Source organism: Aphis gossypii, chromosome 2 (genome assembly GCF_020184175.1).
Source record: "Aphis gossypii isolate Hap1 chromosome 2, ASM2018417v2, whole genome shotgun sequence".
NCBI classification, from domain to species: domain Eukaryota; kingdom Metazoa; phylum Arthropoda; class Insecta; order Hemiptera; family Aphididae; genus Aphis; species Aphis gossypii.
Genome location: NC_065531.1, coordinates 71,747,219 through 71,774,749, shown reverse-complemented (window position 1 = coordinate 71,774,749; position 27,531 = coordinate 71,747,219). Strand labels below are relative to the sequence as shown.

At 24.6% G+C, this 27,531-nt stretch overlaps 1 protein-coding gene across 2 annotated transcripts in view; it reads right to left on the bottom strand.

Moving 5' to 3' along the window:
- Window positions 1–26,120, bottom strand: part of LOC114121770 (uncharacterized) — a 98,627-nt gene extending 72,507 nt beyond the window's left edge. Inside the window, exon 1 of one of the 2 annotated variants that reach the window (XM_050199834.1) lies at window positions 26,096–26,120. Coding sequence is in view for 1 of the 2 variants with exons in the window: in XM_027984228.2 (XP_027840029.2) it covers window positions 20,629–20,673 (45 nt within the window). In the remaining variant the exon portion in view is untranslated. Of the gene's footprint in view, window positions 1–20,628; window positions 21,386–26,095 lie in introns of those variants that run through there. The other variant, XM_027984228.2, reaches the window with a different exon arrangement.
- Between the last annotated feature and the right edge of the window lie 1,411 nt (window positions 26,121–27,531).

Genomic DNA, 27,531 nt, shown 5'->3' with positions numbered 1-27,531 from the left:
TACAAGAAACTGCAAACATGATTATAAAAAGAAAACGAGTTATCGATAATTTCAATTTTAATAAAATACATTTTAAATTATATTTTACACTTATTGGTGTATGTTTTTTTATATTATTCATGTGTTGTTTATAAAATATATATACATATGAAAATATTTTTTTTTTATTCTTCGAAATTATTTAGTAGTCAAGTATTAAAAATAATATTATATTATAATTGCAACGTGTTCAAAAGAATATGAGATGGATATTCAAAGAAATGTGATATGCATCGTTTGCACGGTAGTGATTCATTGTTCTGTTCCTGCAGAATTTTCACAAATAATCAAAATTATACTCAATACTCATCATATTATTTTTTATACTTAATATTTGAAAATTATGTTTATCATTTAAATTTGCTATTCTCAAGCTTATGTCATTTCAATTCACCGAAAAATATAATACCTATCATTAATAAATCAATTATTTATATTTATTCAGTATCTACATTAATATATTAAATTAAACTATAATATATAAAATAGAAGAAATATAAATAATTGTTTCATAACTATATTATATCTATGCATTAAAATTTCGAAAAACAAAATAAATTGAGTAAACTATCAAATTGTACATATTCATCCAATAATTCTCAATACAAATAACAGTAGCCATTAAGCTATATAAATAATCTTCGAATATATTTAAACCTTTCTTATTTATTAATTCATGTTATATAAATATAGATATATTATAATTCTAATCCATTATTTTAGAAAGTGTTACATGTGCGTATAAACATAAAATAGCTAAGATCCTAAATTTCAGTTCTCGAATCGTTTAAGATGAGTAGTTTTTCAATAAGATGTACAAAAGAAGACTTCAACTAGTTTAATCGTATCATCGTTTTCTACGTTACCCTACACTTTTTATTCGTATGAGATTATAAAAAAAATTAACAATTGAGAACGATGTAATATGTTTGTGTAAAGAAATTTTCTCCACTTATAAAAGTCAATGATGAATGAGCGAAAGTGATTGATCAATTGATATTTGAGTACACGAAAAATAATACTTTTACGAATTTATAATAAGTACATTTAATTATTTATATCAAAAACTATCAATATTCAATACTAATAATTTAAATATTAGCATACGTATTTACAATGTACAATATAATTTCCCTTCTGCAATATACATTTGAATTCAATGTTATTTACAAGTCATTATGTGCTCATCAAAGTAAACGTGAACAAAAATATACATGTATTATCTTCACATTAAGTTTGAATCATATAATTTGAACGCTTTTCTAAAATATAAATTTCTACAAACTCGAATTAATTTAATATTTTCTTTGTTAAAATATATATATATATATTATGAACCTAATAAATATACACAACAGTTACTATTTACTAATTGTATTCAAAATAGGACTACACTTTATAATATGCTTTTATGATTATCAGTGTTACAAACTACTCCTTTTTTTAAATTCAATACAATCGTATTCTACTAATTTTCATAACAGATTTTCATCGTGTATATTTTGTATTTATTTATCAGCCAAAATTTCATAAGTTCCCCAAGTGTATTCGTTAAATAAAACAATATGATTTATGAGATCTAAAATAGAATTTTATTAGTTCTACTGACATTAATATTTAAAGAAATTATTTAAATAATTATACATAGAACATACTACTGTATAATATGTACTATATTATAAAATATATTTTATTTATTTTTAATAAGGCAATTTAAATTACACGGTCATTTAAGTATATAAATAAATTTATTAGTATAAATAATAAAAGTAACGTATATTTTAATCATGTAGCTATCTGAGCATAAGATATATCATAATAATATAGGTTGAGTGTTTTTTTTTGTAAAACATTATCTATATATAAGTCGGTATTAGTAAACTTGTAGAATTTATTATTAATCAAAAACCGAGAAATTAATCTATATCTATATGAATTAAATATTTTAAATATATTTAATCAATGTACATAATAATATTTTATTTTATATTATATCATTAGTAATTAATAATTAATTCACATTAAAAATCAAATATCAGAAACTAAAATATTACAGTAATTCATTGGACTGAAAAAAATTTAACTACCATCGAGAGATTTGACTATTTTAACTTTTTAAATACATATCTAATCACTGGTTGTGTTACTTATTGATGGCTTTATTTTAAAATATAAAAAAAATAATCCAAAAAAATATATTCATTCATCATAAATTTGTTTACAATAAATATATTTCATCCAAACACAATGAATATTAATAATAATGAGTAATAATATAAATACATTTACAACAGCAGATTTCAGATGCGTAAGAAATTAAGTTTTGAATTATATACTAACGTTTTTGCATTTTTGCATCAAATAAACTAAACATGTAGGTATGTATGTATTTTTTTTTTAATTATATGAATGTATCGTTTTTTTTCGGATTTAAATGGTAATACCGTAACAATTTCATGATGTGTCCATGACATAATACAGTCGAAATGAAAGATATAAACACGCAGTATATTATAATATGTATAACGTATAATTATGCGGGAGGCGATACTATTTTCGTTCATTCCTATAGTCGATTTCGTAAAAAATGTATTTTAATATTTTCTAGTCGTGCAGATAAATTCGATATACAAGGCCATACCCTTTTGACAGTGCCCTATTTTACTATATTCTTTTTTTTTTTTTTTAACATAATTTTTTGAGAACGTGTATCGAGGTACTTAGACGATTGAAGTGATACAGACATCTAGTATAAGAGTATTCAACACGGAAGAAAGGTGTCAGAATCGAACGCGTCTTCCTATTTATACGCAGCACTTTCGATTGCCCTTTATATTTCGTATTCCACGATCGTTGTTTCCGTCCTCCGCTGCTCAACACTTGTTCAATCCCAATCAAACTCGCAATGATATTTTGTGCGTGCGGTCTCGGCACGTTTTTCCACCTCATCCATCCTACCACCTCATTCTACACTCTCTAGGGACCAATATCGTCTCGTTTGTCCGTTTATATGGGACACGGCGGCTGGACAAGTGAGCCGAGAAAATCCCTCGCTCCACAGACCATCATTGGTAGATTTCTCACAGGCCGGAGTTATACCCAGCACGTCTTGTATATATCACTCAAATAAATTAAACGCTTTTTCGAGAGAAGATATAATCCCATTGGTGAGATTGCTATTTTTCCCCATTCTTTATTATATGGTCACCCTAAACTGCATATAAACAATATTATAATGTTCAATTTCTCAAGAGATGATAATAAACTTCAAGCAAAATCTCAAAATACTTATTTCGATTACTACAATTACTATAATATTAATATGTATGTAGTATTAAAAATGAGTCGTTGGTCATTTTATTTTTATTTTTATTTTTGTAAGTAGTATATAAGTAGTATGCATTTACTATTAAAAAAATATTATACCTACCTTATAAATTTATAAAAAATAATTTCTAACTGAAAAATGTAATATTTTAACATAACTATTGGGTAATCGGGTAGGCATTATTGTGTTTATGTATTATGTATATATATATATAAATCTAAAACTTAGAAAAACCATAATTAAATGCTTAAAATGTATCTTTATTTTTTTTTTTTTTGTCAATAATAAAGTATAAATTGTTTCTAATATGCCAACATTCTATACTTTTCATTGATTATTAATATTAAAGTACCTAAGTTTATATTTTAAAAATTAATCTATTATTTTATTTACATAATATTTACACAATTCTATGGACTTGTTATAAAATATACTAATTTTTACACCATAATTATTTCTACACTAAAAATCTGATTTAACTAATTGTTTAATTGTTAATATGAAATACAATTGAATAAAAGTCAATTATGTGAAATACATATTTTGTTCAATTGACCTAGGATTATTATTTACAAAAAATGTATATTAGCTCAATGTAACATACAATGTTTTTACCCTGCAGCAATATTTAGAGATCAAAAATTAAAAATTCACTTCACGAATACTACGCAATAGTTCATTTGTTTTTAAAATTGGTTTTATGCGGTTTCTTAAAAATGCATCTATAAATACTATGCTTTAACCCATTTAAGTGAACTGGACAAAGTTGAAATTGTTTAGATATTATAATAATTATGTGTGGTAATCGTTATGAAAATATTTCATTTTCTTGATATTCTTAAAAAGTTTTTTTGGAGTTTAGAATTATATACTTAAAGAATGTATACTATTGGAGAAAGTATTTTCAATTAATGTAATATCGACAAGTGGTCTACTGAAAACTAGTAAATCCAGTACACATCTCATCTGCATATTATAGAGAGTCTATAGAGTATTTGAACCGATGTAATACTGTTACTATATTATAACCAAAAACTAATTCTATCTCATCTCTTAATCTATTTATAGTCTAAACATATTTACAAAAAGTAAGATATAGTATATGTTAATTTCAACAATAAACTAAAAGTATAGAAAGTCCCAGGGAAAAAATATAATTTTATAAGAAAATAACTATTATTATTTTATCTCTTAACCATTGATATATATTTTTTAATTAAAATTTAATCCAAACGTGAATGAAATTATTTCAATACTCAAACGCTGAGTAACTAGTCAAATTTCTTTCCATAATTCTATGGTAAAAACCACATTCTCCATTAAGTTGATAATCTTATATTAATAAAATCCAATAAATTCTTAAAAGACTGAATTTAAATTTTAACTAAAAGAAATCATATTTATATTGAGTATAAAAAATAATAAAAAGGGCAACATGTATTATGCATTAATAATATCATATACATTTTTAAATATTTTAATTAGAGGGACGATATATTAATATTTTAACCATGAATGTTAAATAATAGTAAACTACATTCGTCAGCTTTAATAAACTTATAAGAAATACAAACAGAATATACTACTAAAATGATGTATGTATGTTCTATGTAGACAGACAAGGAATATTATGCATTTTTTACTTGCCAAAACAACATCAAACATAATTATAAACACATTCTTGTCAACAATAATTTTTTAAATATTTCGATAAATAATAATGTTTGTAAAGTGATAAAATCTATAATTATATTATGTAATTATTTTGATTTCAAATTAAAAATTGTATACAATTCATTAACCTTAATAGTTAAAAAATATTTTTGATTTTTACCTGATTACTACTCATAATTACTAGGAACTAAACTAACAGTATTCAGACGTTCATTTTATATCTATTATAAATTATAAATAAGAGATGCATATAAGTTGACACCAACATTTTTAATAATTTTTAATATTTTTTATCATATTGATTATTTATACATATAGAACTATTGTTTTTATTCTATTCCAAATAGTGTTATTCTAGTCTTATGTATATACAAGATATTCGAACAGTATTATCTATAATATTTATACACAAAAATAAATATTGTAGAATACAAATATTTAAAACCAAAGTAATAGAAAATCCAAGCATATAAAATGTTTACGAAATGTCTTAAAACCACAATATTACAAAATACGTCCAAACTTCAAACAGAAAATTGATGTGTTACTAATATCATTATTTCATAAGTTAAAACATTTATTCTATAAGTTATGAATATCATATTATTAATAATTAAATTAAAAATTAGGTATAATAATTAATATACTATAATAGATGCCTTATTCTTGCATCTTAGTAAGTAAACTATACAAAGAAAACCCAATAGGTACCTACGTTGCTATATATTTTCTTAACAACATCTCTAGCATAAGAATACTTATAAAAAGTATTATGTATTATATAGATATGAGATTAAAATAAAGTGAGATAAATATATTACATAAGCTTTGCGAGTAATTCCCTAGAGAATATAACAGGGCAATATCTATCTTAAAGGCCTTAAGTGATATAATTCATAAATGACATAATTTTCATTCATTATTTTTAAAAAACTCCAACCTATAAGTTATGTTACTATGTATTGCAAGTACACGGAACCTGATTCCTTGTCTATATTACATTTTTGTATAGTCCATCTAACATTTCAGTTGAGTAAATATATAAGTAAAATAATATTTAATTTAAATAAATAATTTTAATTCTATTTTAATTAATTCACTATTTATTATCCAACCAAAAAATAAAGATAGTACTAAATCTCTGAACTATACTCCTTTCATACCAGATTATGAAATAATTCCAGTTTATATTTTTTAACAAAAAAAGAAAATAAGCTTGTTTTTTTAAGAATATAAGAGTTACACTTGTACAGTGTGTTTAAAATAATTATTAAGCTCTTATAATTCCGTTTAAAGAGTAATAAATACTTTTTAATTTTTAAAAATTAATTAAACATCGTTTAAAAATGTTATTATGTATTAAAAAGTTAAATCAGTTACCCTTTTCCCAAAATGAAATATTCCAAAAATAGCAAATACACTAATAAATGAACAAATAAAACACTATGAAAATTTTCTACGTGAAGAAAAGTCTAGTTTACAATTTTCAATGATACTCATGAATCAGTTCATATATATTTATATATTTTAAGGTAGCTATTATATTTCAAAGTTATTGGTAGGTAAATTCTGAATCTCAACGTGAAAAATGTATTTTATTTTCAATAATTTCATCATTATTTACTTGTTTATATATTCCAAAACAAATGTACCATACAACCATATCTCTCAATATGAAAAAGAACTCTAGGGATTGTTGAAGTTCTCTCTACCCACTCGTTTTGAGTGGAAAAATCACGTTTACCTCGAAGGCATAATATGACTATATGGGTGTGTGTATACACATGTACTTGCCGAAAGTCGCAAGGGGAAAGCATCCATAAATCTAGATGACATTTCGTTCGCATTTTTGTTTTGAGAAAATTGGGGAAGTAAGCAAAATATAAAACCATATGAAACCGCTTTCTTTAAGTTCCTCTTTTCTTTTTTTTGAAAATGAAAAGCTTAAGCATTTCTCAATTTAAATATCCAACGAACAAGATCAATGGCGTTAAAGGAGAAAATTAATTCAAACCATAACTTTAATTATATTTTAGATTGATAAATAAAAATATAATATTTATATCTTAAGATTTTTAATTTTAAATCAAAATTTTAATAATTGTTTAGTAATAATTAATTTTATTTGATTTCTAAGCTATATACAAATTAATTATAAAATAACCGTGACTAAACACAATATTCCAAGAATTACACTAATTTTTGGTAAAAAAAAATTATCCCAGTCGGAGGATTAAATAAAATTAATAACAAACAAACACATTTTTTACTCGTTTAAACATATTTAGAATATATTTTTCCTACCTATATGAAAAAGTGTGATATAGACATTATTTCTACAATTTTTATAATATTATAGCAATCAACAAATCTAATCGACAACAAAACAAATAATTACATGTAATAATCAAGTAATAAGTTATAGTATATAAACTAAAGTATAAACCAATTATCAAAATTATTATAAAATTTAAACGTTAATTTAATTCAATGAAAATGTTTTTTCAAATAAAATTGTAAAAAAACTATATAGGACATAGAAATTGTGTATTGATTACCACTATGCAGTGGTGGATCTAGAATTTTGTTGTATTGATATTTTAATGTAAAATTATGTATTATTAATTACGAGTATGAAGAAAAAATGTATAAATTTAAAAATAAAATAAATTTAACAAAATATTATTATATAAATATAAAATGAAAAAAAATTGTATATGTATACTAAGTAATAATTTATTATAAAAAATAGAACTGAAGACGTCTATATTCGAGACGGTCACCATTAATGAAGCCGTAACGGTCTTTGTTTAGTTTTATTATTGACGATAATATAATCGTTATTTATTACGTAGATACCAATGAAATTAATATAAATTCTTTTTTTGAGAGTTTTACAACACAAACATTTAAAAATGGCCCAAATTTATCAACCTAGGTGCTAAGTCCGGGTCTATTACCTCCCTTAAATCTAGCACTGGCACTATATATACATTTTAACAAAATACATTTTGATATATTGTGTTAACACAATGATATTTAAAAATTCTTGTTGAATTTCATAATATTTTCAAAGCTTTTCTTTATATTTTTCTTACGCATGCATAGAAAAATAAAGATAAAATTAAAAAATATTTTTTTAAATAAACCAACTTAATTTAATTTCCAATTTATAGATATAATTGTATACCTACTTGACACTTTAAAAAAAACTTATACAACTTATGTTAGGAAATAAATTTTCAAAAAAAAAGATTTAATAAAAAGTGTAAATGAAAAAAATCATTGTAAAACCAATAAGTAAACTTTATTCAGAAATCAGAATTTAAAATAAAAATAATTTAGTTTGTAAGTGAAATCAGCAAGATGTTAAAGGTCATACTCTATTGTTTCCATAGTAGAATATATCTAAAATATATTATTTCTACCTCTTATATATATGTTTTTTATTGCTAAATTATATAAGTATTTTTTATTTGGAAATTATTCATAATGAAAATTAAGCTTTATTATTCTCATACCCAATTGAACATAATTCATAGGGTTAACAAAGTAATATTATTTACTTCTATAAATTGAACGACCTATATAGTTAAATACCAAAATAAAAAAGTGAAAGGTGAAAAGCTGTTCAAATTCATTTTAGACTAAATGTATTCATAGATAATATACAAAAATGACTTTACCCATCTATTGTTATTATTATTGCAGAAGTGTAGAAGTTTAGATATAAGGTACATTTTCCCGAGGTCACAAAACCTTTTATGGGCGAGACACCAGAATTAACGTCGAAATTGCACAGACACTACTGCGCATTTCTGACATAGCCTTCACTGTTGATGTCTATCTTGATTCTGGATCTTTTTTAAGCATATGATAATCATATAGTATATTATGTCTATATTCACATTTAAATTATTGTATAACAAGTATTTTAAAGAGCATTTATTCTCTCTTTTTAATCTCTTTTACTCAGTAAACTTTTCTAAACAAAAATATTAATTATAACAAATAAACTATTCAAAATTCAACTTCAAATGGTATCTGTTATTTTTTCTTTAAGGAAGACGAAATAATATAATATAGTAGTTAACAACTATACCTAATTTGACCTTAATGAAAAACAAAATATGTTTCAGTCACGATTTTCCTGCTCTTTAATAACTATGTTGAAATAAAAGTTGACCTTACAAATATTTTATAAATTAATAAAAGATATACTATGAGTCTTGCTATCACTTAAGTGCAAATAGAATTCTTCGAGATTTTTATTTTGTATTAAAATTATTTTGAGAATAATTTACTACCTACTAATAAACTTATTTTTGCTAAATTATTTATAAATTCCAATTTGATTTAAAATTCTATTTATTTAAAAGTCAATATACATAGCTCTTAATTAAATTATTAATTTTGTAAGTTGAATTAAAAGTATAAAAAATACAAATGTGTTTAATTTCCCTACATTTTAACGTAGCGTCTTAAAATGTGTGTTTAAATCTTTGACATTATAGTATACTTGTATTTTTTTATGTACCTGTATTAAGTATTCATGTACTTATTACTACGCAGAATTTAATTTACTATACAAACATATAAATTTTCACCTTTATAAAGAAATATATATTATATATTATATAGAAAATATTCTATATAAATATGAATAAAATTCAGAAATTAAGTTATACGAACATCAATTCGAATATTTCAAACACAAAACAATAAATTAATAATCAAAATATGACTATTATGCATAGTAAAATATATGTTGCATTTAAGATTATATAAAACAAAATATTGGCACGTTGTCGCACTCGTGTATCGATACAAATACTTTTTACATGATCTATGAGTATAATAGTGCCTATAATCTACTATAGAAATATAGATGTACATACTAAGTTTATGTACTTTGTCACAATTTGATGATGTACAAAGAAAAACAGGAAAAAAGCAATTGAGAAGTTTACAGTTTATGTTTAACGCGAATCGTGACTGGAATATTATGAATATCAGCATAGTCTGACCTAAAACTAGATGACAACATACTAATGAAGCCTTGGGACTACGTATCCAAAGCAAACCACACCCATATACACTAAGTGTTTCACATATTCATCGATCACCAACATAATATGAAACAATATTTATAGTCTTATAAGAAGTTTATGATACTTAGTCGAGGTTCCAAGTTAAGTATACTTAATATATGTTAAATATATATATATGTCAATACATAAATGAAAGCACGAATCCATTTAAAGTTTAAGTAAATAACATTTTTAAATGAAATTTTAATAATTCTATGGCCCATATAATATGACTTTTAATATTTAGTAAATTATACACTCTTTTTTAATTATATTATATTCATCTAACAACCAATACGGATAATATTGTCCATAAACTACGATCGTTTCTAAATTTTAAGATAAACCTATACTAAACTTAATACAAAATATTTTTACATTATCTTGAACAGTTGAGCGTACCCTATCATTTTACTTTTTTTATGCTACATATGGTTTAGAATTAGGTGGTTTAAAATAATAATAAATTATTCATTAAATAATATATTTATAGATTTTAATAGGCAGTCAATATTAATTACTATAAATAAGTTACAAATTATAATAATACATTTATCTTTATCCATAGGTCATAACTAATTGAATAAAACAAGCAATATTTTATATTTTTTCTACACGATGGTTAAGGTTATTAGAATTAACTAACGTCTAAGAGTATAACAATAAAAATGTAATACACTAATACATATATATGTCATGTGAATATATTGGTAGAGTATATTATGTTTGCTTCAAATTACCAATGCATAGAACGTCTGCAAGCCAAAAACAAAAAATAAAAAAACTACAGTTAGTCGTTTGTCGTAGCAGTTATGCATTAAGAATTTTAAACTAAATTTAACGAAATACTTCAATAACCATACTCAGATGACTATAATTTGTACATAAAATATGAAATAAAATAAATATTAATTACAGATAATTAATTACTGAAAATATATAAAAAAAAAAAGCTAAAATTAAATTAAACTTTTAGTTAAATATTCTAATTTTGATTTTGAAAAGAAAAAGGTACTTTATATATAGAGACGTATCTATTATTGTGGTAAAATTTAAATTTATTAAAAGGATATATAACTGATAAATTTATTACAATATTATTCATTTTAAAATTTATATATTATATTAATGGAACCAAATATAAATTGGAATATTTGATAAAATATTTATTATTACTAATCATATCTATAAGTGATAACTAATTAACATATTTACGTATAATCATTTTTAAATATAATATAATAAAAGTAATATTAAAATTTACAGATATATTAAATATAAACATAGGTAGTTTTTAAATTAATAATAGCAAATACCAACATATATTACAAAGTATGCAACTATAAAACATATACTATAATTTAATTATTAACTTTACAATAGAAAATATAAATCATGGTACGAAAAGCGTCTTGTAGTATGTGTATATTTTAATTCCATAGATTTTTTACCTAGGTACTTATATTAAATAGGAAGCTATGATAAAATACGAAAATACGTATTCTAGGTAAATTATGTAAAAATACTTCACTATATAATATGGTTACCAATAAATAAATTAGTAAATATTATAAAATATTACTTTATATAAAGTATTTTATAATGTTCAATAACGGACAATTTATAAAAACCTTATTGTTAATAAATACTTTAACACCAATACATTCAAACTATTTTCAATTTTCATGCCAACTATAAATAACTCTTTTACCCCACGGAAATTGCCCACCAACCAATTTTCAATAATTTTAGGTTTAACAATGTAAATTAGAAAATAAAAACTTTCACTTCACGCCTAATACATATAATATAATATTTTTACTAAGTCTGTAGACGCCCATTTTTCATATATATGGAGGTTAAGCAATCAATCAAAACTCTTACAATATGACAGACATAAAATAATCTTTTTATAATTAACACAACTCAACAAATATTGTATATAAAATACCACGAGAATATGATAAAGAATAAACTAAACATTAATGATTTATTATTATGTTTTACTGTATGATTGTATGAAATATATACATTTCTACCAGTAAATTTAAGTTTTTTATAAAATGATCTAGTAATATTTATTATTTAAACATTTAAACACGCAACTAAAACTTTTTGTACCTACTTATATTTTAATTTCAATAAAAACATAATTTTAAATTAATTATGTGAATAATATTAAACAAATAGGATCAATTAAATATAGGTACCAAAAATAATATAAAAAATAAACAAATATAAGTACCTAAAAACATTTATATTTTTTTTATGAAACATCCATTTCGTTGATATGTTTTGTTGTTTATAGATAAAATAAGTTTATCTATGCACTCATCATAGCATCCCAACATTCTAGTAATATCTAGCAAGATAGCAAAGTCATAGCCAGCATTTTTTTTATGGGGGGGGGGGGGGAAGAATAAATATGTTTTTTTTACTAAAAAATTTTAAAACGTTAATTAGCTATTAACAAAATATATATTATATTGTTTAAGCTATAGATTTGGTTTCACGAAAGTTCACTAAGATTAGGAATCGCTCATATAACACAATACCTATACGGCTATATACCCAAATATAAAATATACCTTATTATTTACTTGTGCTTTGTAATCCCAGTGACACTTAAATTATGTACAAATTTCAAATATAATAATCATTAAAAACCATTCAATTTTATTTTAAGAAAAAATTTTGAGTCTGAACCTTAACCCCCCTCCTCCCATGACTGACCTTGCATACTAGGAAAAAATTTAATTTTTTTATCATTATGTACACGGAATTGCCAAATAAACTTTTTAAAAATTTTAAATTTTTAAATAAAAAAAAATCATTTTATTGGACTAATATTTGAGTTTTTAGGTTTTGACACATAAACAATTTACATCAATTTAAAGTCAGAAATACCTAATGTTATTTATAGTACCTATATAGTTTGCTGTAAAATCTATTTTTACTTTTTTTTAATATCAACTTATTATTTCAGATTTACTATACAATTTAGATTACAAATTTATAAAAGTGTTATAAATTCTAACTTTTAACTTTTAACTATTATTTACGAGATTTCAAATTATCATAAAAATAGTGATTTATATTATTGCAGGTCAATAATTTTAAAATATTATAAAAAATTATATAAATTACTAAAAAACAATTATCCATCCACATTTCCCAATATTTATCAACTATAATTACAATATGATTTTCCAATAACCAACAGATGTATTTAAATTATTAAAACTTAATCATAAGTATCATAATTAATATTAAGGTTAAAAACTTTAAACATTAATCTATTTTATGTAAATATAATAAGTATTATTAAATAATTTACGAGTGTAACTCTAAAAATTATTTTAAACTTAATTTAGGCAGCTAATAACCTATAGCTATAACTTATTTGTACTTAATATAAAAGCAAAACGAAATTTTATTTACGCATTAATTTATTTTTAATTAAAAATACTTTTAGCTTAATATATACAACTAATATTTACACAACTTTTAAAGACATACGGGACTATAGTGATTAAACACATTTTTAATTCTTCAATAAAAATTGCATACCTGCAACATTACATAAATGTGTAATACATTTAAATACTTTTGGACAATTTTAAACTATAACACTACGTAAATGTAATGTTCAACAAAATTATTAATAAGATGAGATAATATTCTAATATTGCCGATAGTAATATTATGTATAGGTCCTGTATTTATACAAAACAGATAAAAAAAAACTAAACGATACGGTTATACGACGACACATGGTTGTACATAATATACCTAACGTAAATAAACTAACCGTTAAATTCTGACAAGTTATATATGCAAGACACTGGTTTAATGGTGCATTAGAATGCATAAGACATTGTGGAACTTGGACGTAGGTAAAATCTTCAATTAAGTATAACGGTGTTTGATAACAACAATAGAGCCTCTATAGGTAGGTCGATTATTGGCTACGTTATCTTTTATAAAAATTGTTAAACGTACATGGTTACCTACATAATACATAATATATTATGTTACTAATATGATTCACGGCCAATCGTTTATATCTATAATATATTCTAAAGATAACAATTTTTATTCATATATTTTTTTTTCTGATTATCCTCACTATATTAGTTAGTTTAATGTAATGACAATTATTTTCGTTATAAGTTAAATATAAATATTTTAATTTATTATCATGATTGAGCATTAAATACAATATTCCTGAATAATTACTAATTTATAAAAATAAATTTAATACTTCATTATAATTTATAAAAATAACAAAAAGAATAAGTTAAATTATTATTTTATTATTGATCATTAAATAATCAGAAAATAAATTTAAATTTCATCCTAAAAAAGTTGCAGAATGTATACTTTGGGCAAAAAAGAATTATAATTTATTAAAGTATTATATTTTAGGATATTTTTCTCATTACAAATTCATTGATCAAAAATCTAATTTATTATATCGATATTCAGATATTTATATAATATAATAGGTAGATGTATAATATTATCATTTATTATTGTTGATGATTGGTTTCAAATAGCTATGCAAATAAAAAACCATTCAGTAGATAGGTATATTTACGTATTATAATAATGGACTTGGAATTACATAACTTTTCTATTTCAACCATTTTATCTAATCCTATTTTCTTTTATAAAAATTATATTATCAAATAAATTCAATTTAAAAGACTTATTATAGTTACTCATAAATATAAATGTATAATATATTAAGCACGTATTTAATTATTAAATTAAAATATCTAATAAATAGGGAACGATATTGTAACAATTAATGCTATTTTAATTGGGAATATGATAGAAAGATAATTTTTATATGTAAATACATTTTAAATCATTATTATTTCGATGAAGTTAACTTTATATATTCCATCATCAGTCATCACTTTATATAATCATTTATTTTTCTTCAAATGCGTTTACAAATATTACAATAATCAAAATAGAACATTTAAAACACAATGATAGAGAAGTGCCTAAGGGATTTATCAATTATTGAATTAAAATTTTCGAAGGCAGTTTAAGAACCAGTAACTATAATAATATTAGTATTCTTAGGTACCTATAACAGCCCCGGAAAGTGAGATTACGTTCATTCTAAGGACCACCTCAGGCTCTCTAAATATAACTCACTAAAGCTTATAATTATTACACTCCTGCAATCTTAATAACCCGGTATATATATATATATATGTAATAGAATAAGTAACAACAAATTATTAAAAAGAAAATAGGAAAGAGAAAGAGAGAGAGAGAGAAGGCAAACTGTTCCATACAGCCGCCCCAGCAGGTAACATTCTTGAATAATAATTTTTTACCAGCGTTTAGCTCGAATGGAATCTGCGGCACTCCCAGCCGACTGGACGACCTTCAAGTGTCCGTGCGCCAGGTTCACTTGGTATGGTATTTTGTTTTGTTTTTTTTTACGATATATTCGCGTGCAGGCACATCGGAGAAAATAGGGTCGTGTTTATATTAATATTAAACACAATAAAAAAAAATCGTATACACAATGTCCCCATATAATAACAATAAGGTTTTTAATTGCTAATTGTTCGTGGTTATGCCGAAAATTGTTCAACGTCTTATATTGATGCCACGTACACCCATAGCACAATAATCACATGTTTTAACCAGAGCAATATGAGTAGAACCAATACGATGACCATGACAATAGATATTATACTTATATTTCAAAAATTCTAGAAGAAATGTTGCTAGAAATAAAAATTAATTATTAAAGAGGTTTCTATTTAAAATTAAATTAAGTGATTTAAGAAAAGCGAAAAAGCAATAAAATCTTTAAAGACCATCCTATTCTTAAAAGATTGGTTTTCTTAAAACATCCACTGTAGCTTATAATTTTATTAAATAATGATTAAATATTATTTTATAGATATACCTACTAGTATATTTTATAATACAATGTGTTAATTTCGTTGTAATTGTAGTGCTGTTTTGTAATTAAAATAATCTATTATAAAAAATATAAATAAATTTACTACTAAAAATTTGTTAACTGAGTAAGTAGTATACTGGTATGAATATATGAACATTTCTAGTTTGAAAAATAACATATTCATTTATTATCATAACTTTATTCATTTCAAAAAAAAAACTATTTAATTTTTTTGCATTATGGACATTTATAACATTATTATTTTAGTAATATAATTATTACTTAATTCTTATATGATCTGACATTTATAAAAAATGATTTTATATCTATAAATATTTACAAAATATATTTTTCTATTTTTACAGGGTTTAATGTTGATAATTATTATACTAATACTTAACATAGTAGGGAGGTCAGAACCTCCAATTCCTCTAAAATTTGATTACTTTTTAAGTTTTACTTAAAAGTAAACACTAATGTAAGCATACATAAAACTCTCATAAAAAGTTATCTAATAATATAATATTTAAGAAATTAATGTTCATAATTTGTAGGAATAATATTTTTTATAACAATTGATCATGAAGTATCACATTTTAACATAGGTAATACTAAATCCTATGTCAAATCACTATTCTTTAAAGTTACTTAATATGAAAATTATTATCTAATTTACTTGTACTTTAAAATATATATTATTATACTTCATTAGGTATCAATTTTATTATGATAGAGATTAAAATACAAGTAATAATTAAAGTTATTAAATTAATTAATAAATAATTACTAATAAGATCTGATTGATAAATATTTAATTACAATACGATGGATATTTAAGCATTTTTTATTTTCATTTAATTCATCTCGAAATTAAATACTGTTCAACTTTTACAGACTATTAAACAGGTAATGTATAGTTTTAGAGTTTTCTAAAAGTTTTTGCTATAATATTTGTCAAATTAGGAAAACAAACAAAACTTTTAACTTTACATAGTTTTAAACTTCTAATTCTCACTGATCTATACCCTTATTATGTAGCTTAATAATTCACATGATTTTTTGTTGTTTTTTTTTTAATACGCCTAACCAAGTAACTAACTGTAATTGTGTTCAAGACTGAATAAGTATCATTGATAAAGTATGTCTATGAAAGTAAGAAAATATCTAATTTCCTTATTTCATACTCCTACGTTGTAAGACTGAAAAAAAAGAGTAGACTAATTATTAAACATAAAACTAAATAACATATTTAATGATTTATAGGTCTTAAAAAAAATTTTAAAATCAGCATACTTATACTTAAGTTGTATGATTTTAGTATTTTATATTGATTTTAACTACTAGTTAAAATTATCAAGAATACAACGTAGAGATACTGTGTATAAGAACCAAATTTAAATAGACAACAAAATATAAAAATAAAAAGTATTTTACAATGTAGCATTGTTTTCAATACATATTTTAATATAATTTTGTATCCTTATTTCTTAGCATATTAAAGATTAAAAAAAAAGTGTTATACCGTTAGTCGATTGGTGGTTAACCACATAATATAGGATCAATAACATCATATAAATAATAGCCAATATCATATCAACGAATTTCGATTAACTATAAAAAAAAAATCCTTCAAATGTTTAGTTTGTTCGATAACACAATAACAATTATTATTAGTTATTAATTTATTAATTTATTTACCAAACAGATCAATAATACATTGAAATATAATATCACAGTAATTTTACATTTTCAATAGTTCAATATCTACTGTTTTAAAGATATATTTTCTTTAATAACAAAAATAAATAAATATTGTACTTCAATATTTAGAATTTAGACTTAACTCAAACATAATTCCAATATGATTTTGAGTGTAATTTATTACAAGAAAAATAATTATACTTATTCAATATTATAGTTTTTACAAAAAATTATAAACGTACCTATTCAAAACGTCTCTCTGGATTATCGAATTATTAAAATACTGATTCTTATTATAATAACTTGAAACAGTTTTATGAGTACATAGTCATTAGAGCCATTATATATACAACTTGTATTAAATTAAAGAAAAAACACGTTTTCCAGTCTGGAGATCAACGACTTTGAATAACATATTATGCATTACTGCATTGATACGTAGTAACATACCTGCATATTCATCACGTAAATTGGTTATATTAAAATACTTAATAACTTCTTCAAAAATCACTATTATAAATTATATAACATAACATTGACTGTATAGAAACCTTTTTATTAATTAAATAATAATTTTAAACACGTTTAAATATATAGTGAACCGATGTATAAAACAATATTTATGACTATAAATAATTATTCTTATTAATCATTATGATATTGATATAGCTATAAATAAACCAATACTTATATTCTCGTAATAGTTAAATTATTAAAAAATACATGATAATATCGTATTATTTTAAAAATAATACACAAGTATTGATAAAAAAAAAGAGTAAGAACACTAAAAAATAAATGGTTTTTTTACATTGTTTTTCAATTTAAATATTTCACATAAAATTCTATCAGAATATAACATTATTATTAGAGTAACATAATATTTTAAATTCTGAGTTTACTAAGAAATGTTTAAGTTTTTCAATTAGTTTTGTACATGGTAGCGCAAAAATGCACTCTAAAAGTTTCATACAGTAACTTTTTGACTCAAAAATGACATCCAGTTCATATTTTATACTCTAAAGAGGTCAGAATTCAGTATTCAATATTTACAGTAGTTCTAAAACGAAAATTTGCAGGAAAGCTATAAACAGAGCTATATAACATTACGTCTTAGCATATTTTGCTCTTTTAATATTAAATCAATGAAATTTCGATTTTAACTCTGGTTAAAAACTTTAAGTATTAGTGGCTTACCACCTTTAATCAAATATATACATCATTATTTGTATTTGTTATTTTTACTTAATATTTATGTTTGTTTTCAAATTTACAAGTATATATTATATTTATACGTTTACACTTTTTTACCCGAAAGCAAAGTATAGCAACAAATTCCAAATACAAAGTACTTTTGTATACTGTTCGTATAATTTTATCCTTTACTTAAATATATCTAAATGTTTGAATGTTTAAATTAAATATGTTTTCACCCTCAAACCAATTTTCTGATTGCGAATAACCAATTAATAGACCGAATGAAAAATATCGACCAATTTGAAATCCAAATCTCAGAGGAACATATATTTTTATATGGCCTGACAAAAATCTAAAACTTATACATATTATTTACATTTTATTTAAACTGACAGATTTTATTTTTGGTTGAACATTTAACACTAAAAAAAATATATTATATACTCATACCTACTGGTATAAACACAAGGCGTTTAAGCTACAGCCAGGATTCATTAGAATGTATGCTATGTAAAGTATAATATACCACATCATGCTTAAATAAATTTGTGGAGTTTTTAGAGCGTTTTTCATCATATAACTCTTTAGTAACAAACTTAAAACTTTACAAATACAATAAATTTTAATTTACCATGAAATCTCACGTGACAACAAATCCTTTTTTTTACTGTCCACTCGTCGAATAACGAAAATAAATTTGGGATCGAAAATTGACTGTGAATAGTATAATAATATCGACACATTATTCATTATAGTGAAACAAAATAAACATGAATTCGATGAGTATAGATAAACTAGTATAAGGTAAGTTATAATTTAAAATTTGACAAAGAAAAATTACTGGTAACAAGAAAAAAACTAATACGATTATAATAAGATTAATATGGTATTAAAATAGTTTTTATGACACTACCCCCTAGCTAAAGACAGCTGGAATTTTCGCATTCGACTATTATATAATATTCGTTTTTGCTTATAAAATTATATTTTTTCAGAATATCGACTGCTACAAATACATTATTTACTTATTTTGAATTAAATGTGTTTAAGAATCCAATTTCACTAATAATAGGTTATAACAGTGTTTTGAATATGATTGATTACAGTGTATATAGGAATAGAAAATGAAAAATTAACAATATTTACGATTTACAAAAATAACGATTAATAATACAATAATTAGTGCTTAACACTAAATAGTAATATATTTAGTAATTGATAACCAAATCGATACCTACGTAAAATGTAATTTAAAAGAGGATTGATTTCTAAAAAATGTGGTGTTTTATATTTATTCGACAAATACAAAAAATAAAATAAGTTATAAATTTATCTCATGACTATTTCAGCAAGTGGGAATGCATATAAAACGTATAACATTCGATCTGACGATACGTTTAGGAGCAAAAATTACAAACTCGGAACCGGAGGAACAATCGATATTATTTTGAAGAACATTAATTATCAAGTTTTATTCGTACAATTTACTACGGGCGTTTTCACGACTTTTAAAAAACTTCGCAAAATTACACGCGATAGGTAGGTATCCAAGTGAGGTACCACCTGCAAGACGTCGCAAGACGTAAATAATCATTCGTCTCCAATCGAGTGACCACTATAATTATAATAATATTATTATATACGTCCGTAAAGCGCCGTACCTTGTAGATGCCGTCTACGAGTTTGGTGATCTCTTCGGTCTCCATGGTCACTGCGCTACGATAATGTTATCCAGTTAGAGACGCACACACAGACACCCACAAACACGCGCGAGAGATGATCTCTAACGGGAACGGGCCGGGAAAGCGGTCGGAGACGCGCCGGCGAGATGATATTATTATTATTATCCGATGTGGCGTAAGGCCACCGGACGTTTAGTTCGTAACAACGCTAAGAACACTGCAGCTGTCGGCGACGGCCGCGGAAACGCGCATCGGCACGACACGCGTCGAACACGGGCTAAGGCCGGTTTAGTGAGACGTATAACCTGCCGGGGTACACGGACGAAGGGCGACAAACCGTCCGGCGAGAATAATATAACGACAATATTATTAAAAGTCTTTTAATATCATACAATATACGCGTGTGTTCTACGATAACGAGTGCGACGGGTGTTGCGACGTATCGTCGTTACGCGGTTGTTGCCCGGTGTATCGTCGGATGCGCGACAGTGAACGGCGTGCGCGAACGGTCACGTTGCCACTGACTACGATGATATTCGTACTACGGCACCGCGACTCGACACCGTAACGGCCGTTCTCCGGCGGATCGGTTACACGCGCGCGCCGGGTCTGCCCGCGAGTACGCGATCGTCGCCGTCACCGTTTGGGTAGGAGAGGGACGCCGCGACGGTGCCGGTGCCGTCGTTTCACAGCACGCGCGCGACCGCCTACGCGTACGGAGAAAAACGACCATGTACCTATATCGTTGCGCGAGCGGTACGTACTATGATATTATGTGATACGCGAGGTATATGTACATCAGCACATGACGTTGTTGTTGTTATTATTATTATTATTATAATATTATATATACACACAAAACCCGCCGAAGATGTGGCCGCCGAGATGCAGTATACGTAAAATAATATATATATATATATAATACCGTCCACATATTCATATAACGATGTACCTACGTTTTGTATACAGAGTGATTCGTCCGGTAAGCTCAGCCCCGATTTTTTCATCAATAACAAATTTATTCGATTTATGATTTTCGGTATTTTTAAACGTACCTAAATAATAATATGGCAGTGATACAAAACTCGCGTTTATCAAACCACAAGAACCCCCCCCCCGTTACTTTTTTACTGAAAATAGTTTAGTGAATATTTTTTTTTTGGAAACGTGTAGATGCACTATTTGAAAACAAACGGTTTTTCATAATTAATCAAAACTAACGATAATTATTCCTATAAAACACGTTTTCACATAAGTATAAAATATCAGATCAAGTATTCGTTATACGCTTGGACCGTTTTTATAAATTAAAAATTACAAATGAATTAATATTGATTTTTACAATTTTAAATGCACTATAGTATCCATATTTTTCAAAGTCATTATATATTATAGACCTATTACCCTTAAAACGCTAAATTAAACAACTCAAAAATTTACCCGTTCGAATTTTGATTTTGAAACGTCAATATTTTCAGAAAGTTATTCGATGAATAATTTACAGTAAAAACAGCGAGTTCTTACATAAAAAAACAAAATTTTTTATCTTTAGAGCACACTCCTTGAGTAGTACAAAAAGACTCAAGAATTTGAAAATATGGTCTTTTTGAAGGTACTTTGAATAACTGCATTTTTATTGAAAAAAAGTGGTATGCATGCTTAGAGAATCATTCTGTATACCTATATAAATTCGGTGTCCTTCAAGTGCCAATGACGACAACAGCATCATCACACGTATCTCGTGTGTTTGTATTATGTACCTACGTCGTGATATTACAATATAACATAATGTATCATTATGTTTGTTATTGTTATTGTTCAGCGGTAGCCCGTGATTATGTACCGGGCTAGCAATGGACCGTCGATATTATAATATCGATATTTTGACCGTCGCAGACCGCGTGAAACCAATCGCTATCATTCTCATCATTTGTTCCTATCTATGGGTCATAAGACAATATCAGAGAAGGATTTGATTAATTAGCAACCGCCCTTAAAATGCAATTAGCACCCCCTCCAAAAAAAAATTCGAATTCCTTAACCTTAAATTTACTACTTGTATAATTTGTATTGTACTACTTATTTATAAATAAGTAAAACTAAATTAACTATAACTTTTTGTTTACTGGTAGTATAAATTCTACCAAATATCTACCTATTTTCAGACCTAAATTTCAATACATTTTTAAAACGCTACAATTATGTCATAAAAATCAAAATGAAATAATATACATATCGCTTTTATTTGATAGATCAGAGATGGAAGTAATGGCTAATAATTTTAAATAGAAAATTGATTTCAAACATAAAATAATAATAACATAATGACGTATCTACAGTTTATAGTATTTAGGGAAGTAGGACAACAATTATTTTTGATTAAAAACAATTTTAGTTTATGATATCATAGAGAAATCAACCCTTACTCAATCCCCTCTTTATCCCAAACATAACAGAAACGAATTAAAACAATATCAACATTTTAAATGGTTTTTTTTTACTTCGAAGCACAACTGCACGCGTATATAAACAATAACATGTTTACAAGACTGGAATAAATACAATTATTTTAGAAAACATTCACATTAAGTAATATACTAATAAGTTACCCTGTTTTTTTTTATTATATATACATACACCATAATTTTATCATTATTATGTGTTAGGAGTGTATAATATGATTAACTATAAAATACTTTTGTTTTTAAACACTAAATACAAACGCTTCTGGTATGAAAGAATAAAACAGTTAAACCTATAAAATGACATACTTAAAAGTGCTATGTGAGTTTAAACAAAAAATATATAAGTATATAGATATCGACAAAAATAAAATTATTTTTACTTTTACTGCAATCTACTAATGGTATCAAAAATAATACACATCAGGATTAAATATACACTCCGTATACATACTCTGTGGCTGTGAGTATATTATTTGCAAGTTAATTTTGTAAATGTTTCATTTCTTTAACGTAAATTTGCAACAATTTCAACATTACTATTATTTATTCATCATATAAAAGAAACACACATACCTACATACATATATATACAGAAAGAGATAATTAAAATCTATCTAACTATTAAATAAAATTGTTAACCAAAGCTTTTTTTTTTAATATTAATATAATACATTGTGTTTTATTGTTTTTTTTTCATTTTTATTATGACGTTTTCAATTCGTGATTTCTCAAAAATATCATGTTTCAAAAGTATTATATTAAAAATAATATTCTCATTATGAAAAAAAATACCTATAACACTTTAATTGTGTTGAAATGCTCCAATATTTCCATTTTACTCCACAGATGTCTCCCTTTATTCTTTGATTGGTAAATTATTTATTTTAACGAGTACACAACTATATTTGATCAATGTGAATGCATACTACTTTAATTAATTAACGGTTATTGGGTCATTATGTTGACCAAATTATTTTTGTATTATTGTATATTATATGATCATTTATTTTAATGTAAATAATACAAATTCATAACAAATATAAAGCTTTTAAAAGTATATATTATAACTATTCATATTTTAGTAAGCTATACTGAACGACAAATAAAAGTATGTAACTAAAACCTATAATAATCTACATTCTAAAAATACTAATTACCTACTTACTAAAAAGTTTTGAATTGTATTTTATGACAATCACATACATATTTTAAAAAAATGGTACTGCTAAACACAAGTTAAGTAAGTTGAGGACAACACACGTGTGACGTGGGCGAAGCGTCCTCTTAAAGTGTTAAAAATTATAATGTTATTTTCCCCTAACACTTATATTTTTTTTAAATTGTTTGTCTGTGTAAAATACATATTCTATATAAAACCGTAGTAATAATACCTATGCATGTATACAAGATTAGTAAGTATTTTAAATTTTAAATATCATAAATCTAGTGTAGGTGCATATTGGATTGTAAATTATGTAATTATATAACCTAGTTTTAATTTAAATAATTGAAAATAATTTAATCAAATTCGAAGCGATGAATGTATGGATTTTACAATGATGTGTGTTTGAAACGTTTATAACTCAAAAATTAATAAACTTGTTGTAACAAACCTACTTTAAGTGTTTACAAAATAGTAATACTGACATTTTCTAGATGTGATTTAGGTAATTTTCAAAATATTTAAACTCCTTTTGAACTATTTACAGATATTTAAAAAATACATATGACTTTCGATTTATTTTGATAACTTTTTGAATTGAAAAAAAAACCAGTTTAGCGTAAAGCAGTGTAAATATTTGAACAAATTATTTTATTTTAGTTGGCACAACTGCGTACCTACCTGTTTTTAAATTTATATGGAAAAATTTGTTGTCAACAATAATTGTTATAATTGTTATAAAAACCGTGCATTTGAATTGTTTTTATATTCCATTTTATCGATCTCTAATTTTAAAAATACTATAAGTACTCATATATCTGCCTCATTTGATGCATTACAATGGAAAAATTAATATTTCCACTTTTATAATGATAAAATTAATATATTTTCTCTATAAATTAACTTCTTCATAAATCTTTATTAATACTTATACCTACCTAGTACCTAACAAACAAAAATAATATTTTTAAAACAAAAAGTCCCAACTTAAGATTGTATCGCAGCTGCTGTAACATAACTATTATAACGTCACTACATTGACTACCTACAGTTTCTCTTGCCGCTAGGTTCTTACAAATAGTATAGTATTACTAGTATTAGCACGCTTCATATTATGCATAGCAGTTAAGGAAATATTTATAATTATAACAAACAACAACAATACCTATTCAGCATTTTAAACTAATAATGAACTTAAAATATGCTTGAAAATTAAACTAAATTTGTAAAATTTAAAAATAATAATCATTCAAATGTACTTATAGATACAGCTTTTTTTAATCATGAAGTAGATATTATTATTGTCTATATTATTTAAAGTGTATAAAAAAATACTTTCGATCTTGTGTAATTTTTATGAAATATTATGGTTGTATTTATTACTATTTTTTTATCTTTATCGCATATTTACGAGCTCATTTATTAATGTATGAAAAATCACAACGAATATCACAATACATGGGTCAGCCACTCTAAATATATAAATAGTAAATACAGTGGGAGTTTTGATTTTTATATTTGTAGTATAACTTTTTGAATTCGCAGAATACGAAATAATATCATTTTTCTTGTGTATCTTACATACTTTTTAATATTATTCTTATAAATTATATTGGATTGACATGACACATATATTTATTATTGAGAATTCTAATTTTTGTATTGATTTAAATCGCATATACCTATATATATATATATATTGGTGACCCTAAATTGTTGGTAGCTCCCAGACTACAGATTGCAAAACACTTTCTTAGAAAACAAGTAGAGTTCGTCGACCAAAAAAAATAAATTACAAATGTTCAAAAGTATAACTTACCTTAAACAAATTTCGCCAGTATATATTCCATCGCACTGAATTAACAATAACGCCACTAATTATTTTAATACATCTACGATAAACGGTTCGATCGAAAATTTGTCGGACGCGAAGAAAACAACCACGACGATGGCCGTTTTCCAAACTGAACGATCGACAGAAAATATCGCGGTTATAATAATTTATTGGCCTACTGCAATAATAGAACAATCGTCGTGAGTGCTACCTTTACCAATGTACCACGGTATAGTACGAATTCATACTTTTGAATAGGTGGAACGTTTCCATGAATAATATTCTTATTATCTATGATCTCCCCGTATATTTAGAAATTAGAAATTCCCCGAATTTATCCCAACCACAGCTCGTTTGGAAACTTGCCGCAGCTACAATTAATTTAATTGTATACGATTCACCGGTACGGTATTTCTTACATATATATATCTACTCTAAAGTGTCAATATTTAAAAATAAAAATAATTTTTTCGTTAATATTGTATAGCGTTTGACGCAATCATTTAAAAAAAATTGCCTAAAAACGGTATTAGCAATTATTTTATGACATATAAATTATTATAATATACGCATAACCTGAATCAAAATTGTACAATAATTTATTACTATACATCGTTTGATGAGCTAAAAGTTTCGTAACGTTCTTCATAGTTCTTATCATAATTCAAAACTATTACAAAATCGTTATCATTTTATAACACGATGTAGATAAAATATATTATGTTTTCTAGTCGCTAAATGGTGGACACGGACTAAAGACGGATTTACATCCATCTTATTCCGTGATCATAGTCTATAGTTTATCCATATTAACGTGTTGTATTCTAAATTTGAATAAATCCTTTAAACATTCGACAGATTTTTCCACTGTAATAGAAAATTCAATGTATTTATGTACAAAATCGTGGTTAGGGAAAGAACTGACCGTACGAGTAAAATAAGCGAATATAATGTTATACCTATTACATTATCAAAGGAATAATATTTTATGAACACAAGCATATTCTAATACCTATATATTATGTTTTTTCAATATGTAAAATACAGATAACTGTTATATGTATAAATAGTACATAATATTAATTAATTATATACACATAAACCACGCTCCAATAAGTGGTGTTTTACTAATTACTATATTGATTAAACGGGCACGCTTTCAACGTCATATACATTAGGTAAGTATGTCTTTAATATAAATACGACGTATTTTAATGGTTCTGCGTAGGTATATTCTGATTGCTGACTAAATAATATACATAGCAATTAAACGTATAAATTAGAGTCCGTCAGAGGACACCCACAGCACAGGCTCCAAAAATATTTATATAGGTAGTTACAAAAATATACAAGATGGTATACCTATAGCATAGGTACAAGCGAATATCTTTTTATATTTTAATTTGTTTAAAAAATATAAT